The sequence below is a fragment of the Corvus moneduloides genome, chromosome 10 (assembly GCF_009650955.1).
Source record: "Corvus moneduloides isolate bCorMon1 chromosome 10, bCorMon1.pri, whole genome shotgun sequence".
Lineage (NCBI taxonomy): Eukaryota > Metazoa > Chordata > Aves > Passeriformes > Corvidae > Corvus > Corvus moneduloides.
Genome location: NC_045485.1, coordinates 28300609 through 28316734, shown reverse-complemented (window position 1 = coordinate 28316734; position 16126 = coordinate 28300609). Strand labels below are relative to the sequence as shown.

The 16126-nt window shown below is 50.1% G+C and overlaps 1 protein-coding gene across 25 annotated transcripts in view; it reads left to right on the top strand.

Moving 5' to 3' along the window:
* SCRIB (scribble planar cell polarity protein) overlaps positions 1-16126 on the top strand; it is a 97540-nt gene that overhangs the window by 35403 nt on the left and 46011 nt on the right. For all 25 annotated transcript variants that reach the window (XM_032119101.1, XM_032119102.1, XM_032119100.1 and 22 more), the window contains 4 exons: positions 11142-11231; positions 11818-11895; positions 13697-14011; positions 14727-14807. In XM_032119101.1, coding sequence (XP_031974992.1) covers positions 11142-11231; positions 11818-11895; positions 13697-14011; positions 14727-14807 — 564 coding nt within the window. The remainder of the gene's footprint in view (positions 1-11141; positions 11232-11817; positions 11896-13696; positions 14012-14726; positions 14808-16126) is intronic.

Genomic DNA, 16126 nt, shown 5'->3' with positions numbered 1-16126 from the left:
CAAGAGGCAGAAACTGCATCCATGTTGACAGCTCACACGGAGATTTCTCCTGTAGGACAGACAGTACAGGGCCACCACACCCGTGTGCCACCTGGCACTGTTGGCCTGGGCATCTCTGAGAACTTGGCTCTGCTATTCCCTCAGGTATAAAATGGAGACTTTTCTTGGTTTTGGAGTAAGGCTTTCCAGGAGGGAGGTGACAAATCCTTTCCACCAGGCAGAACATGAGCTGGCTCAGGTGTGGTCCCCTGTTAGTGGGTCCTGAAGATTTCTCCATCTTTCTACATCTCTAGGTCCCTAAAAACCACATTAGTATTTATTGAATTTCTCTTTTATGTAATCTTCTGTCACTGAGGGTAAAACAACTTAGCCTGGTGTTTCATGATTACTCTTCCCGTTCCTTTGGGAAGTCACTGTTCCCAGACATTCTCTCCAGCTGTTGGACATCCTGCTCCATTTGCAGAATTTTCCTTGGGGGCTGTGCCCCAGAAACCTCAGTCTTGTACTGGGATACAGTCTGCCCACCTCTTCCTTTACTCCTGCCCTTGCTGCACCTACATCTGATGGAAGGACCTAGAACTCCTTCCCTGGAAGCGTTCACCATTCCTGGAGGTGTTCAAGAAATGCCTGAACATGGCACTCATTGCATTGGTCTGGTTAACAGAGTTGGTTGGGGATTTGTCACAGGTGGGACTTGATGATCTTAGAGGTCTCTTCCAACTTAAATGATTCTGTAATTCCTGGGTGTGGCTGGTTGGAGACCCCACACTGGCTCTGATGTCTGCTCAGCACAGCCCCCTTTGCACGGATCTGTTCCGTACTGTGAGGAAGAACATGGGTATGCAGCTCCCAAGGACCAGCATGCTAGAGAACCCCCAGACTGGCGGTGGTAGCTGAAGTCAAGAGCAGACCAGCTTTGGGAAGCTGGTTTGAAATACTTGATTGTCCTACAGCTCTGGGGAGTGCTCAGCAAGGAACCTTCAACTAGACCAGGTTGCTCCAAGCCCTGACCAGCCTGTCCTCGAATGCTTCCAAATGGCATCTGACTGCTGTTTCCAGGGATGATTCCTTGAGAAGAATCAGTGGGCTGATGGAACTGAGCCAAGAGCGTTGCAGAGCAGAGAGCCTGGTGCCCTTGAGCAGCACAGTTTTAAGTTCACGATACTGCTATCACATTCCTTATATGATTTAATACAGCCCTGAGAGAAAAGGGACTACTGATTCCTGATTGTGTGTTCCCTAATCCTCAACCATAGTCGTGAGCTGGAGACTGAGCTTGTTGGAGCAGACCTGGAGAGCCATGCCCAACTTCTGCCAGCACACCCAACGTTGGTACACCCAGAGCTCCTGTTGCTGTTGGTGCCAACGGGGCTCTGCTGCACTGAAAGAGTAACTTTGTTGAAGTGTGTGATATCTGATGGTGGATATCTGGATTCCAGGGCTGGCTCTGTTCCCAGTGTTTTGTCTCCATCCCCATGTGCCTTACAGAAGTGACTGTACTGGGATGTAGAGGAGAAAAGCAGCTTATTGAGCACCTGTTTGATGGCATGAGGTTAGACCTGAACTCTGTTTTCAGATAGTTCTGATGGAGTAGCCTGGAAAGCTTCTGCACAGGTTGCAGGAGCAGTGGAAGGAGGGTCCCAAACTGTGTTTCAGTGCCCGATGCTGCTTTGTTGTAGCAGTGGCTGGTGTCATCCACATCCTTGGGTGTGCCCAGCCTTAACCCATGTCCTGCAGAGCCCCTGCAGGTCCAGGAGCTACAGAAGATTCTGCACTGCCGAAGCTTCTGCTGCCAGGGCACATGGACGGGGTTTTGTCTCTTGTTCTGCCCAAGGTTTCCTGGACAGAAGGCGCTGCCATTCTGCTCCCTGGGGAGGAGCAAAGGTGTCCGAAGATCCTGGATGTTAACTTCCTTGCTGCTGCTGCTGCTCAGGTGTTACATCCCATTGCTCTGCCGTCAGGAGTGAGTGGAATCTTCTCCTTGAAGAAGTTTTATCGTGTGGAAACTGCTCAGGAGTTGTCACCATTTGTGTTGGAATGCCAGCCTCAAGCCTGGCACCAGTTAGTATTTGCCAGCAGCAGATGTGACAGCACAGCCTGGTCCTGGAGCATCCTGTGCTCAAAGGGTTCAGTTTTGGAAAGGCTGGCATACGTCATGTGGAACATCGGGATGTGCTGGGAGCCATCCTGTGCCTCCTGGAGCATCCCCTGCTCAGGGATTCAGCTGTGGAAAGGCCAGCACATGTAGTGGGGACCACTGGGATGTGCTGGGAGCCATCCTGGCCCTCTGCGTGGGGCTGCTCATTGCTGCTCCACATGTGGAGCTCTTCCCCTTGCTCTGGTTTTTCATTTTTGGGGTGTGTGCTTCATTAGGGCATTGTCAGGCTTGGAATTCTTATGCAGCAAATTTGATTTTCCCACAATGTGACCCATAAATTTTAAACCCAGAAAAGTTTAATAAACCTCTTGTGTAGTGCTGGAGAGGTCACATCACCTCTGTTTGCTCACCTGACTTAACTGGAATATGACAGAGTGGAGTCCTTTTGATGTTAAGAAAAGATACAACACTTCAATTCTCTCATTTAATTTTTAAGATGATCTGAGTTCCTACTGAGCGAAGAAAAATGTGCCATATTTTCTGTTTTAATTTGTCTGGCTTTTACTTTGTTGCCATCAAAATGTTTTTATGACCTTTTCCTACTGGGTTGAAGGGCCCTCGGTGTTCTTTATAGAATCATAGAATGGTTTGGGTTAGAAGGGACCTTTTAAGTGTCACCCAGTGCCACCCCCCTGCCATTGGCAGGGGCACCTTTCACTATCCCAGGTTGTTCCCTGCCCTGTCTGACCTGGCCTTAAACACTTCCAGGGATGGAGCAGCTACAGCTTTTGTGGGCAGCTGGGACCAGTGTTCTGCCACCTTTCCTAGGCCTCCAGTTTGGAGGTGGGATTGTGATCTCGAGGTGGGATTGTGATCTCTTCCTGTAAATGTACAGCTTCACATTTGGACCTGTTAAGGCACGATTTGGACACAAGTCACCCACAAAGTGTCGCAGATTGAAGACTGTTTGAGTGATTGCTGCTGGTTCATCATCATTGATCCCTGTTTCAGTTGCAAGTTTTATCTGATCCAGAGTTCTTTAAGGACTAAGGAGCAAAGTGTGGAATGATTTCTCACACAAATGCAGGACTATCTGCAGTTTCCTTTCCCTGCTCCAAGAGTAGGGCAAGATCATTTTGGTTCCACTCTGTCACGCAATCATCTTGTTGGCTTTCACAGAGAGAGCAGAAAGCAGCAGAGAAGCAATTGATGGAGAGACAATTACGTGTTTAAACACAGTGCTACAGCAAATGCAGTTCTCGCTTCTGCATTAGGCAGGTGCCTTGTGTGTATCAGACGTGGGGCTTTGCTGCTTGGTACCAGGGTTATGTACAAAATTCAGGCATTAGAATAACCCCCGTAGAAATTATGGGGGCTGAAGCATTTACCTGCCTTAAAACTGGTCCCTGTTTGCCACAGCATGTTCTGACTGTGTCAGGGGAGGAGAACAGCAACTCCCAGAAAGTTCCAAGACTCTGTGGTGGGAAACAATCCCCAGCTTGGATGTGGGCACTGGAATGAGGCCAGACTTGGATAGATTGGCATTTCTGGAAGATACAATTTAGCTGAAAAAGGGCTGTACTCAACTCAGGAACAACAAAGCTGAGCTTGCCAGGAAGATAACAGGTGATTTGGAGGAAGTGCTGAGGTCAAGTCTCCTACCACGATGGGCAGCCCAACACTATGCTCTGGTTAATAAGTCAGTCAAACTTTTTGTTAAATACGGATTGTTTCATCCTGTTACGCAGTGTGCGCAGACACAGAGATTCCTCCTCCAGGGAGAGCCCCAAAACTTCTCCAGGTTTCTGCTTCTGGAGTGATTAGAAAACTTACTTTTAATCTGTCATTTGTTAGTTCATTGTTTTCATTGTATTTTATCTTGTCCAATCTCTTCCCTGCTGGCTGACCCATTGCCCGCTTGTCTTTGGTGTAATTCTATGAAGACCAAAGTCTTGTCTGGCTTCTTCCAGCCTTCCTTTTGCTGGATTAGAGAAACCCAATTCCTATGGTGTTCTCTGGTAAGAGAGATTTCCATTTATTCCCTGCCTTTCTCGTTGCCTTTTCTTTCACCTGATTTATCTGAACTCAGGTCTGGTGCCTGTAGACAACATGAGAGAGTTTATTCAGACCTTAGTTCACTAAATTCCATACTTGTTTTTCCATTTCAAATATGGCAGTTCCTGTTCCTGGATGGGAATTCTCTTTAGCCACCTTTGTTCATACTTTTATTATACCTTTAGCTTTTCTTCCTGCATCCTTCAGGACTTGGGGAGGGTTGGCCTCTAAACAAGGTGCACATAGAGATGTCTCTGCTTGTGTCTGTTAAAGCAGGTGATGCCAGGTTTAGTGAGTTTTCCGTGTATTCCGCTGTTCCTTGGATAAATGCTCTCCTCCTGCAAGGCCTGCCCTTGGCAGCACAGCGCTGAAGTAGATTTTAGGAGAGTTGTAAACTCCCCAGTCTTTGCAGTCTTGTAATTGTATATTAAATGATGGGCAAAACAGACGTTCAGAATAGTCTGAAATTGCTGGGCTGAGAAGAGTCTCCAGTGGAATTTTATAGTGGAATGCTGCAAAGAGAATGACTGCTCCAAGGATTTCACCACACAAGGGTCAGTAAGAACAGGAATAAAAATTCTCTACTGCTGAAGAGATGAAATAGAATGTGTTTTAGTGTTACCTGTTCCATCTGAATCCAGGTGTAGGTTTTTGTCCTGTTTCGTGTTCTGAAATGGTTTGAGGATTGGTGGCTTTGAACAATGCTTGTTTTGCTTCTCTTTAAGCATTTGAGTGTTTTCATTTCCAGAAAGACCCTGTCCTGCTGCATTCCATAGTTTGGTCAGCCAAGACCATTGAAGATTCCCTTCCCACGACAAAGCTGGCTCCCAGTGGTGATAAGGAGGAAGTACCAGCTTCCTAAGTCCCAGTTTCTGGAGTTCATGAATTAATCCTGGAATCATAAACCAGCCCAGGCTGAAGGGGCCTCGAAAGGCCCAAGGTTTTGTGGGGAAGGAGCCTTGGTGAGGTTATCAGCACCTCGGCCCATCACATCCAGGGATGTGACTCAGCACCTTCCTGTGGAGTTTGTCCCAGTGAAGGATTGTTTTCACTGCAAACATTTTTTTCATGTACCAAGATGAAGTCATATCTTTATATAGACACACAGCAATACGCTTAATCTTGATATGAATCTCTAGAGCCATGAATCTCTATGGGCTGCACAGCTATCAGATGGGAGTCTCATATGATATATGAATATTCATGTATCTGTAGGAACCTCGGGTTTTATTTATGCTTCAAATGTGACCATATTTCATGTTTCAAAAAGGCATCCTTGCTTCCTTCTCCCTTTGGGAAATGTGGTCACTGTCCTTGAGTCTCCTGGGGGAGGTATGTGCAAGAGTAGAGCAGCACCCTGAGCATGGCTGGTCCCCTGTCTCATCTGTTCCCAGTGCTGCTGTCAAAGGTCTCATTCAGGGCTCTCTACTTTGTGTTGGTTTTGTGGAGGTGTTCAGTGAGAAGTCAGTGAAGTGCTCAAACTCCTCCACACTGTGCCCGCCATCTCTGCCCTCCAAGTACCCTTTCCTTTGAGAGCTAAACCCATTGAACAGAGGAAGGAATGACATCAGAGCCAGGAAACCTCCAGCCCATGTGCAGCTGCTGCTCTCCTGCCAGGGCTGCTTTTCCTTCATCTTCCTTTTCCACTGCCTGGGGTTAATTTAGCTCTCAGCAGTCACATAGCAATCTCCCATCTCCCCTTTGCTCACTGATATTTTCAGCCTGTCTCCTTGTCCCCATGAGCTGTGACTGACCAAAGCCAGACAGATTTAGCTCTTCTCATCTTTCCTGGTGAATCAGTGCCTCCAGCTCCTGCTCTTCCATGTCCCAGCTGTGTGCACCCAAGGTGAACAGAATCCCAGAATTATTTAAGTTAGAAAAGACCTCCAAGACCATCAAGTTCAGCCTCTTACTGATCCATACCTTGTCACCAGACCAGAGCACTGAGTGCCACGTCCAGTCATTCCCTGAGGGTGACTACCACCTCCCTGAGCAGCCCCTGCCAATGTCTGATAACCCTTTCTGGGAAGAAATTCTTCCTGATGTCCAACCTAAACCTTGAGGCTATAATTGTGACAGATACAAACTGACATGTTATGTTATATTACACTGACTGAACGTGCTGTCAGAGCGAAGTGACAGGAGGTGAGGGGCCCAGACCTCAGCAGGACAAAGAGGTGCTTTCAGTGGTGGGTGCTCAGCTCCTGGCAGTCTGTGGATCAAGATTTCTGGGCTGTTCATGCCAGTGTACAAGGCACCATGGAGCTGCCATCCACAATTTTGTCTGATCCTCTCCCATTCCTTTTATACATTTCAGTTCCACAGAATCTAGTGGCAATAAATTATGTAATTTACTTGAGGTTTATATTAAAAAGCATTTTTAAAGCCTGCCACTGATATTTCATTTGGTATCCTATTGAGTTCCATTGAATATCCCTAATTCCTTTGTGATTACAAACATGGAATAATCATCTTCTATAAAGTTATTAATGGCATGAAAAGAGAAAAAGGATCTATCTCCCCCTCCTTAATTGGAAGGCTCCCAGCCTTCCCTCATATGGAATTATTTCAATTCTAGCTGCTTTAGAGTAAGACCAGGCCTGATACATCTTGACAGAATCCAAATTCTTGTTTCTCTCCCAATGACTCTTACCTGGTTCTTGGCTTGTACAGCACACATCTGTACCAGCACTGGATTATATCAGTGCCAGGTCTTGGATCACAGGTTCCATGTTTTGCACAAGTCTGCTTAATGAATCTTCACTTCATCAGCCAAGGTCTGGAGTCTTCTCAGAATGAAATAGTTTGGGTTTTGAGAGACCTGGTTTTCATAAAATTCAGCTGTTTTTCATGAGAGCCATTTGTGTGCCTGGTAAGAGCCACATGTGTCTCTCAGTTACTCCTCTGGAATGGTGTCTGGATGAGGAGCTGATGGTTACAGGCATCATCCTGTGTAGTCTCTCAGTCCATCAGCACAATATAAGGGGTCTCAGGGTATCAAAAGCCCAGAATTTTGGAAATGCTCTATAAGCATCTCAGAGATCTTAGGCAAATGTTGGGACTTTTGAACACAAGTTATCCAGTCATTTTGAGTTTTGAGAAGGTTATGGATGACATTTAATGGATTCTTCAGCTGCTGTTGAGGTGGGATCCCTCACCTTCATGTGACACCTGTCCATCGTCATATGTCTGTCCGAACATAAATCCAAATTATTTATTGCAGTGTGCATTTCCTGTGTCAGTATGACAGTCTCAAATAAATGTTTCGGGACATGTAAGTGCGAGGATTGGACACTGAGAGTCAGGGAATCAGTAAGGTTGGAAAAGACCTTGAAGATCATCAAGTCCAACCATCGACCCGGCACCAACACCATGTTCACCGCTAAACCATGTCCTCAGGTGCTGTATCCATGTGGTTTTTGAGCACTTCCAGATGTGAGGACTCCACCCTTGTCCTGAGCAATCTATGCCAGGGCTGGACAGCCATTTGCAGGAAGGAATTTTCCCAATATCCCACCTAAACCTCTCCTCACACAACTTGAGACTGTTTGCCCTTGTCTGGTCCCTTGTTACCTGGGAGCAAAGCCTGACCCCCCACCTTGTTCTACCTTCCCATCAGGGAGTTGTTGAGACTGAGATGGTCCCCTGAACCTTCTTTTCTCCAGGTTAAGCCACCCCAAGTTGCCTCAGCTGCTCCTGGTGCTCTGGACCTTGCCCCAGCTCTGTTCCTGTATCTGGACTTGCTGATGCCCTTTGATGTCTTTCTTGTCATGACTGACAAACTGACCCCAGCTGTAAGCATCCGTGTGTACAACCATCTATAAATTGATGCCCATGTTGGCAGAAACTTTCTGTCTTCTGGATGTGAAGCCCTTGAACCCCACGCCCCTGGGTGTATTTGGAGGAAGAACTTGGTCTTTCAGCAGCTCTCAAGTACAACAGCCCTGAGCTTTGTCCCTTGAGTCCTGTGGATGCAGTGGTTGGTCACTGCCTCAGTGTCCACCACTGGCTGCTACTTGAAAGTGGATCTGTCCAGGTGTGCAGTACTTCCAGGGTGTACAGTTACTCCTTGAAAGCTGGGAATTCTTGCACAAGCAAGTGAATCTGTTAACAGAAGGGTGGGTGGATGAGCTTTAAGGTCCCTTCCCACCCAAACCATTCCATGATTCCATTTTAAAAGACAGTTCTACTAAAAACCATATGAATAGTGGGTTGGGGTGGCCCTGGTTCATGTTTGGTATGTCCTCAAAGAGGCACAGGCAGAGCCACAGGCAGGACTGAGGGGAAGAGGTGGAACTGCTTTCCTGGGTCATATTTGGTGCCATTGATGGTGAGTAGCAGCCAGCTCCCAGTGGGAGCCCAGGGGAAAGGATGGCAGCTCAAAGCTGATGTGGCAGCTTTTTCAATTTCCCCACTTTTCTCCTCACACTGCAGCACTTTTCCATGCAGGGCTGGACCCCCGTTGAGGAACTGGGAGTGTGGTGTGCTCTCCATGAAGGCTTGTTCTTTCTGCAGAAGAAGAAGCAGCGAGTTTTGGTGGGAAGCAGAAGATTGGATCATCTGAGATGGGCTGTGGGTGGATCCCTTGCTTTGGGGGAAAAATACACAAAGAATAAAATACCCAGTAAACTCCATGGCAGGAGCAATGGCAAGGAGAGAGCTGAGCTGTCTGTGCTGGGGGCAGCTCTGTGCTGTGGTTTCAGTGCCAGTCCAACATCATGGCAGTCCAGGCAGCCCAGAAGCAGCCTTAGGAAAGAGGAGCTTTGGGGAACAAGTAACTTAAGGGTTTAGTGCAAGAAACAGTCTGAACTGCAACATGAAGGGCCATTAGAGGCTGCTGGATCCAGGTCCTTCTTCTTAAGATTCATATTCACATCACTTACTCTTTGCATAGACTTCAAACAAACATCCACCAATTCAGTTCCTCACCACACTGGTTTTTGTGGGAGAACTGATTTGCTTTGGAGTTTGAAATCTTCTTTCCAGCCTGTCTGATTCAAGCCCCTTTGCTGCAGTTGTTTCAGTGTTTTTAATCGTGTCTGTTTTCTCTGTGGTGTTTTGCTTTTCAGTGTACATTGACGGACAGAAGGTTCTTCCCCCTCAGGCCAATTGGCTTTTCTGGCAGGTTTCCCCATGGTTTTAGACTGGTTTGCTGAACGTGTGAAATCCAGGGGGTTTGTGGTATATCTTTCTGTTAGTTTACATCATCAGCTTCCCATGCAACTGGAAGTCACTTTCTGTGACCAGTGACATCAGACAATCCTCATTGTCCAAAATCATGATCCTGTCCAAGGGATTCAGGCGCTGAGCAGAGCCATCATCTGTCTTCCTCGTAAATGCTGGGATCTTGCTGTTAGACTAGTCTGTAATCCTTGCCTGAAGACCTGGTTCTCTATCATCCTTAGAACTTTTTGTGTTGAATATAGAATTACACAATTTCCTCATCACCAGGATCATCAAGTCCAGCTGCTGCACAGAACAACCCCAAAAATCCTACCATGTGCCTGAGAGCATTGTCCGAACACTCCTTGAACAATACAGATGTGAGTCTTTAGAGCATTTTTGGAGCCCAGTGGCTCTGAATGGAAAAACCTGGGGTTTGTAATTAGTTCCTAATAGACTTGGTCATGCAAGAAGCATTTGTCTGGAGCTGGTTTGAGTTGGGCTGTCTCGGATGTGGTGCTGTCTTGTCACTACCTCATTTCCGTCTTACTTGGGTATTCCAAAACTTGGAATTTTGTTCAGTTTCTGGCTATTGCACCAGAGACAGTGAACTGATGGTAGGTCTAGAATCAGGGATTTCCCTGGGAAGATCCCAGAGTATTCTGCTGTGCTGTTAACTGGATGTCAAAGGAACTGGCAGAGCACCTAGGTTTGTTTCATGTTTCCTGCAGTGTTTTTTTTGGTTTGGTTTTTGTTTTAAACTTAGCAGAATGTGGAACTCCACAAGATGTTGTTTCTGTCGTTGTCGAAGTGAAAGAGGGTTGGAAGGTAGTCTCCTGCTCCCTTTGCTGCCCATGCTGTGGCCACGTAGAGCTGACACTGATGCTTGACATCTCTGCAGCAGCCTCTCTCCATCCTGGGCTTTGTTTCCAAAGAGGTGACATGGAGGACAGCAAATGTGGTTCTCTACATCAGTCTCTGCTCATTTCTGTCACTTACCTCACCAGCTCCTTGGTCCTTGGCCCTGAGAGAGTCCTATCTATCCTGTTCCTTTCCCTGTGTCCTACCACATGCTCCCTGTCTTCCTTCTCATGACTGTGGCATTGTGAATGGTTCATGCTGGTGTCCTGAAAAGAAACAGCTTCAGGTCAAGTTTGATCAACTATTGGCAGTGGGCATAATTGGGTATGTAGAGGTGGGAGGTAGGAAGGAGAAGAGGCTTGTGGATTGCTCAGCTGTGATCCTGAGCAGCTAGGGCAGAGGGAAGCAGAGAATCTGGACAGAGCAGATAGGGTTTTGGAGTTGTGTGTTGATTTCCGTCAATACAACAAAGCCAAGTATCCATCCAGAGTATTCTGGACAAGGTGCCATCCTTGTCACTGCACACTAAGCTGGGGTGACCAGGAATCCCCCAGTGGCTTTATGGAATTACACTCAAGGGGAGCCCCATGGTAGAGCCGGGCTGTGGTGTGAACACTGTCCGTGTTCCGTGATCCAGCCCCAGTCCGTGGCTGCCCAGTTTGCTTTGTGGTGGAATCCCCTTCTGATGTGTCCCATCGTGAGCAAGCTGACTGTTGGGTCAGGACTCAGCTGTGGGGAGGGATTTGTGTGTTTCATGTGTTGTAGTGCTGGTGCCTCTGAGGCATGAGTGCCGCAGCTCACCCACGGGTGCCATGGCTCACCCACAGGTGCCACGGCTCACTCACAGGTGCCATGGGTCCCCCAGTGTGGCAGCAGATGACTTGGAGTTACTATTTTTTATTAAAGGAGTCGTACCTTGTTCTCGGGTGCACTGACCCATAACCACTGTCCCTTCTGCTTCCAGCTGACACTGACCATCGTGCGGCAGACGGGGGGGCTAGGCATCAGCATCGCGGGGGGCAAGGGCTCCACCCCCTATAAGGGGGATGATGAGGTAAGACCTGGGCTGTGCCACTGCTGAGGCACCTGCTTTTGGGGACTGGTTCTCTGTGGCTGGAGGTTGGGTGTCCTTACGTGTGAGCTGTGTGGACTTTCGGGGCCAGGTGGGAGCAGCCCTGAATCCCCCCAAAGCACGAGGTTGACGGGGTCGAGCAGACATCTGCCCCTGAACTGGGATGGTCTGACCTGGAGCAGCCATGGGAGCAGCAGGTTCCTTCCCAGCTGTGTCCTGGGGCACAGAGTGTGGGGTTGTTCCACACCTGGTGGCATCAGTTGTGTCATGTTCCAGTTCCACTGGAAGAGGGTTAACATGTCATTCCTTGGTCTTGTGTATCACCTGGGGGCAGCCCTGCAGTGGGGTTTCTGTCCCCCTTGTCACCTCAGGGTAGCCCTGCAATGAGGTTTCTGTTCCCTTTTCCCAGCTCCTGAGCGGGATGATGTGGTTGCCATGTTCCCTCGTTCTGGGTTCAGGACTGGCCAGGGACTGACCCCTCTCCTTGGATCTGAGGGGACTGAGGGGTCTCTGCACTCCAAAGGGGTAAGGAATGGGCTCTACATATAATAGATGGTTTTGTTTCCAGGGCATCTTTATTTCCCGTGTGTCTGAAGAGGGTCCTGCAGCTCGCGCAGGGGTCCGTGTTGGTGACAAGCTTCTAGAGGTAAGGACTCGACTCCTGTGACAAAGCAAATGCTTCGGAGTACTTAGAGTGGAGGGATGAGATGATTGGGAATGGATTTGCATCACATGTGTTTTAGACCAAATTAAGCACTAGGAGATGTGTAAGAGCTAAACAAAATTCCTTTGGCTCAGAGATAGTTGTTTAATTAATGTTACCATGAATCTTTTATTGCTTTATAAGCTCCTGCATTTACTCTGGCCCAGCTCTGAAGTGTTGTGTGACCCAGGTGGGAAGAAATACATCCCCAGCGGGCTGAGCTCTGCATACCTGGGCAGGGCAAAAGTGAACCCTGTAAAATAAGTTCCAACCCAGGGAACCAGTCATGGGAATTGTTTGGGTGGTAAGGGACCTTAAACTCATCTCATTTCACCCCCTGCCATAGGCAGGGACACCTTCCACTAGACCTGGTTGCTCCAAGCCCAGTCCAACCTGGCCTTGAGCACTTTCAGGGATGGGGCAGCCACAGCTTCTCTGGGCAACCTGTGCCAGGGCCACACCACCCTCACAGGGAAGAATTTCTTCCCAATATCCCATCTATCCCTGCCCTCTGTCAGTGGAAAGCCATTCCCCCTTGTGTTGTCACTCCAGGGCCTTGTCCAAAGTCCCTTTCTGGCTCTTTAGGAGCTTGTTTTAAGCACTGGAAGAGGCTCTAAGGTTCCCCCAAGTCTCTTTTGCTCCAGGTTAACCCTTACCCCAGCTTCCTCAGCCACTCTGGTGCTCCAGACCCTTCCTCAGCTCCATTCCCTTCTCCAGACATGCTCCATCCCCTCAGTGTCCCGCTCCTGGGGACCCCAGACATCCCCCCAGGACTGGAAGAGCCCCAGCAGTGCCCAGCACAGGAGGTCACTGTCCAGGGCCTGTGGCCACACCATGGCTGATACAAGCCATGTCCCATTGGCCTCTTGCCCACCTGGGCACATTTTGGCTCACGCACGAGCAGCCAGTTTCTCAGGAGAATGTTGTGGGAAATGGTGTCAAAGGCTTTGCTGAAGTACAGGCAGATAGATCTACAGCGTTTCCCTCAGCCATTGAGCGGATTATCCTGTCACAGAGGGAGATCAGGTTCCTCAAGCAGGACCTGCCTGTCACAACCCCAGGCTGCCTGGGCCTGATCCCCTGGTTCCCCTTACGTGCCACTCTCAAGATGATCTGCTCTGGGACATTCCCCACACTGCGGGACTGTCACACTAACAGTCCTGGGTGTTCCAGGGTGTGAGGAGGTGGATGTCCCTTCTGGAAGATGAAGAGGGACTTGTGTAGGCCTTAGCAGTGTTGACTTTTCTTGAATTTTGTTGGTGGAGGTGGTTCTGGGTGGGGGGGTTATCTGTCTGGGATGTTGCCTGTAGGGATGATACAGGTGTAGGGAATTTAGAACTCCCTGTGGGGACAGAATTCCTCTGGAAAGGCCTTTCCTGGGTTACTCTGGCCTGGGACAGATAGCAGGTGCTATGGGAATGCAGGAAAACTTCCCAGAGGTCTGGGCACACCTGTGGGAACGAGGCCCAGGTATGGCAGGGCTGAGCCACTTCCCTCAGGCAGTGGTGGTTGAGGTGAGGGTTGTTCCTGCTCTGTTTGTGTTGAGGTGAGGGCTGTGTGTGAGGTGAGGGCTGTGCGTGGGGCTGTCTCTGCTCTGTGTTGAGGTGAGGGGCTGTCTCTGCTCGCTCTGTGTTGAGGTGAGGGCTGTGTGTGAGGGAGGGCTGTGTGTGAGGGAGGGCTGTCTCTGCTCTGTGTTGAGGTGAGGGCTGTGTGTGAGGGAGGGCTGCCTCTGCTCTGTGTCTAGGTGAACGGCGTGTCCCTGCACTGTGCTGAGCACCACGTGGCCGTGGAAGCGCTGCGGGGGTCGGGAAGCTCCGTCTCCATGACGGTGCTGCGGGAGCGGATGGTGGAGCCAGAGAATGCCATCACCGTCACTCCCCTGCGCCCCGAGGACGACTACAGCCCGCGGGAGCGGCGTGGGGGGCTGCGCTTCCCCGAGCGTCCCGAGGGAGCACCTGCCACCGAAAGATTCTCCACCTGCCTCATGCGCAACGAGAAGGGCCTCGGCTTCAGCATTGCTGGTGGCAAGGGCTCCACTCCTTACCGGGCTGGGGACATGGTCAGTTCTGATCTCCTGGGATCCCCGAATGTTCCTCATCCCTTGGCGTGCAGCAGTGCAGCCTGGCCCTGGGTTGGTGGTCCGGGTGGTCTCTGAGAGCCAGGTGCTCTTAAGTCAGGGAATCATGGAATTCCAGTATGGTTTGGGTTTAAAGGGACCTTAAACCTCACCTATTCCATCCTCTTGTCATGACCAGGGACACCTTCCACTATCCCAGGTTGCTCCAGCTCAGTCCAACCTGGCCTTGAACACTTTCAGGGATGTGGCAGCCTTCTCTGGGCAACCTGTTGCCAGGGCCTCACCACCCTCACAGGGAAGAATTCCTTCCCAATATCCCGTGTATCCCTGCCCTCTGTCAGTGGAAAGCCATTCCCCCTTGTGCTGTCCCTCCAGGCCCTTGTCCAAAATCCCTCTCCCTCTTTTTTATAGAACGAAGGGGGCTGGGGCTCCCAAATCCCTGCCAGTGACATCTAATCCTACTACTGCCCTTTTGGCATGGAATCCAGGCTCTGGGCCCGGGAAGGCTTTGCTGCCAGGGGCTCTGTGAGCAGAGGGTTTGTGTGGAGTGGGGAACAAAAGGGAAGCATCAGGGCAGGGGAAGGGTCTGTGGACAGGAGAGGACCGAGACCTGCCTGGTGTCTGGAAACGGATCTGGAGAGCCAGGCTCAGGTGAGGGAAAGCCCAGGCTGCTCTGACCTTCCTGATTGTGCTCCAGGGGATCTTCATCTCCCGGATCGCAGAGGGTGGTGCAGCCCACCGGGATGGGATCCTGCACGTCGGAGACCGGGTCATCTCGGTGAGTGAGTGTGCAAGGAAGGGTCTGACTCGGCTCCATGCCCTTCCTTGTGCAGGGGCTGCTTCTCTGTTACTGGAGCTGGATTTTGGGGGTCCTTTTCTCAGCTCCTGAGCCTTCTGGGAGAGCATTTAATTTGGGTGGTTGTACCCTGTCTGGTGGTGGGTGCAGTTACAGCTCCCTTTTCCCAAATGCTTTATGCAAGTGCTTTCCCCAGAAATGGTGTGGAGGGAGGGGACATGGCAGCACTGCCCCAGCCTGGTGTCCTTCTGGAGCCTGGGTGGCAGCCCGGGGGCTCTGCCACGGGGAGAGGGGGAGCCCTTTGGGGTGCAGTGGGATAGCAGGGTCAGCGTGGGCTGGAGCAGAAGGAGCTGCCCAAGGGTGCTGTGGAGCAGGTCAGGGGCACCTCAGTGCTTTGCTTGGAACTCTGGCCCCAGTCTCCCGTCCTGTCCGTGCAGCTCTCACTGCTCTAACCTCCTGTCTCTGCCTACTGGTCCTCGCTCCCCTCCTGCGGGGAGCCTGTCCTGAGCCTCCCGACCCTCTTCCCATGCTCGCATGCTGCCTCTGAGGGAAACCTCCAACATCCTGGTGCTGGTGGTGGGTTTCTGGCCCAGCAGCTGTGGTAAGAGCACGTGTTACCACAGCGCTGGCGTGAGTAAACACTGATACAGCCTTGTCAGTGCTGGCTTCTGTCTGCTCTATCCCTGGGCTGGGGCTGTGTTGTATTTGCTCAGGCGCAACATTTTAGTGGAGCTCAGGCCCAGGTCTGACACTGGTGTCTTGGCAGGAAGCTTGAACTGGTATAGCGTCTCTCCCTCTCTTCTAGTGCTTCCCACCCCCCAAATCAAGTCCTGACCCTGATTAATGCCAGATAGACTGAATTATTTTGGATTTGCTCGTGGTACTGAGGCCCATCGTTTGGGGTTGGTTTGCTCAACCTGTGGTAAAAAGGACACAAAAATCTCAGAACAGATTCAAAAGTCAAACCTGTCTCCACTCTGCTTCAGCAGCTCTATTTATATCCATGGGCAGCTTCACAGGAAAGGCAGATCTAATTCCCTGGTAATAGCTTGCAGTGGATTCCTTACGGGATATGTGAGCTCAGGGCTTACAGAGTTCAGGCCTCTGCCAGATTTTGATGTGGCTGAGGCGTTGCTGTCATTAGTCCTGACATCCCTTAGTTACCTGTGCTGAGGTATGTGTGGCCCTACAGGTTTGGTGCTGAGCACCAACTGAAGCTCAGATCCTGTGCTCACCTCTGATGAATGCAGGAACATGCTACCTTTCAGGAGAATACTCAACAGGGCTATTCCCATCACTTC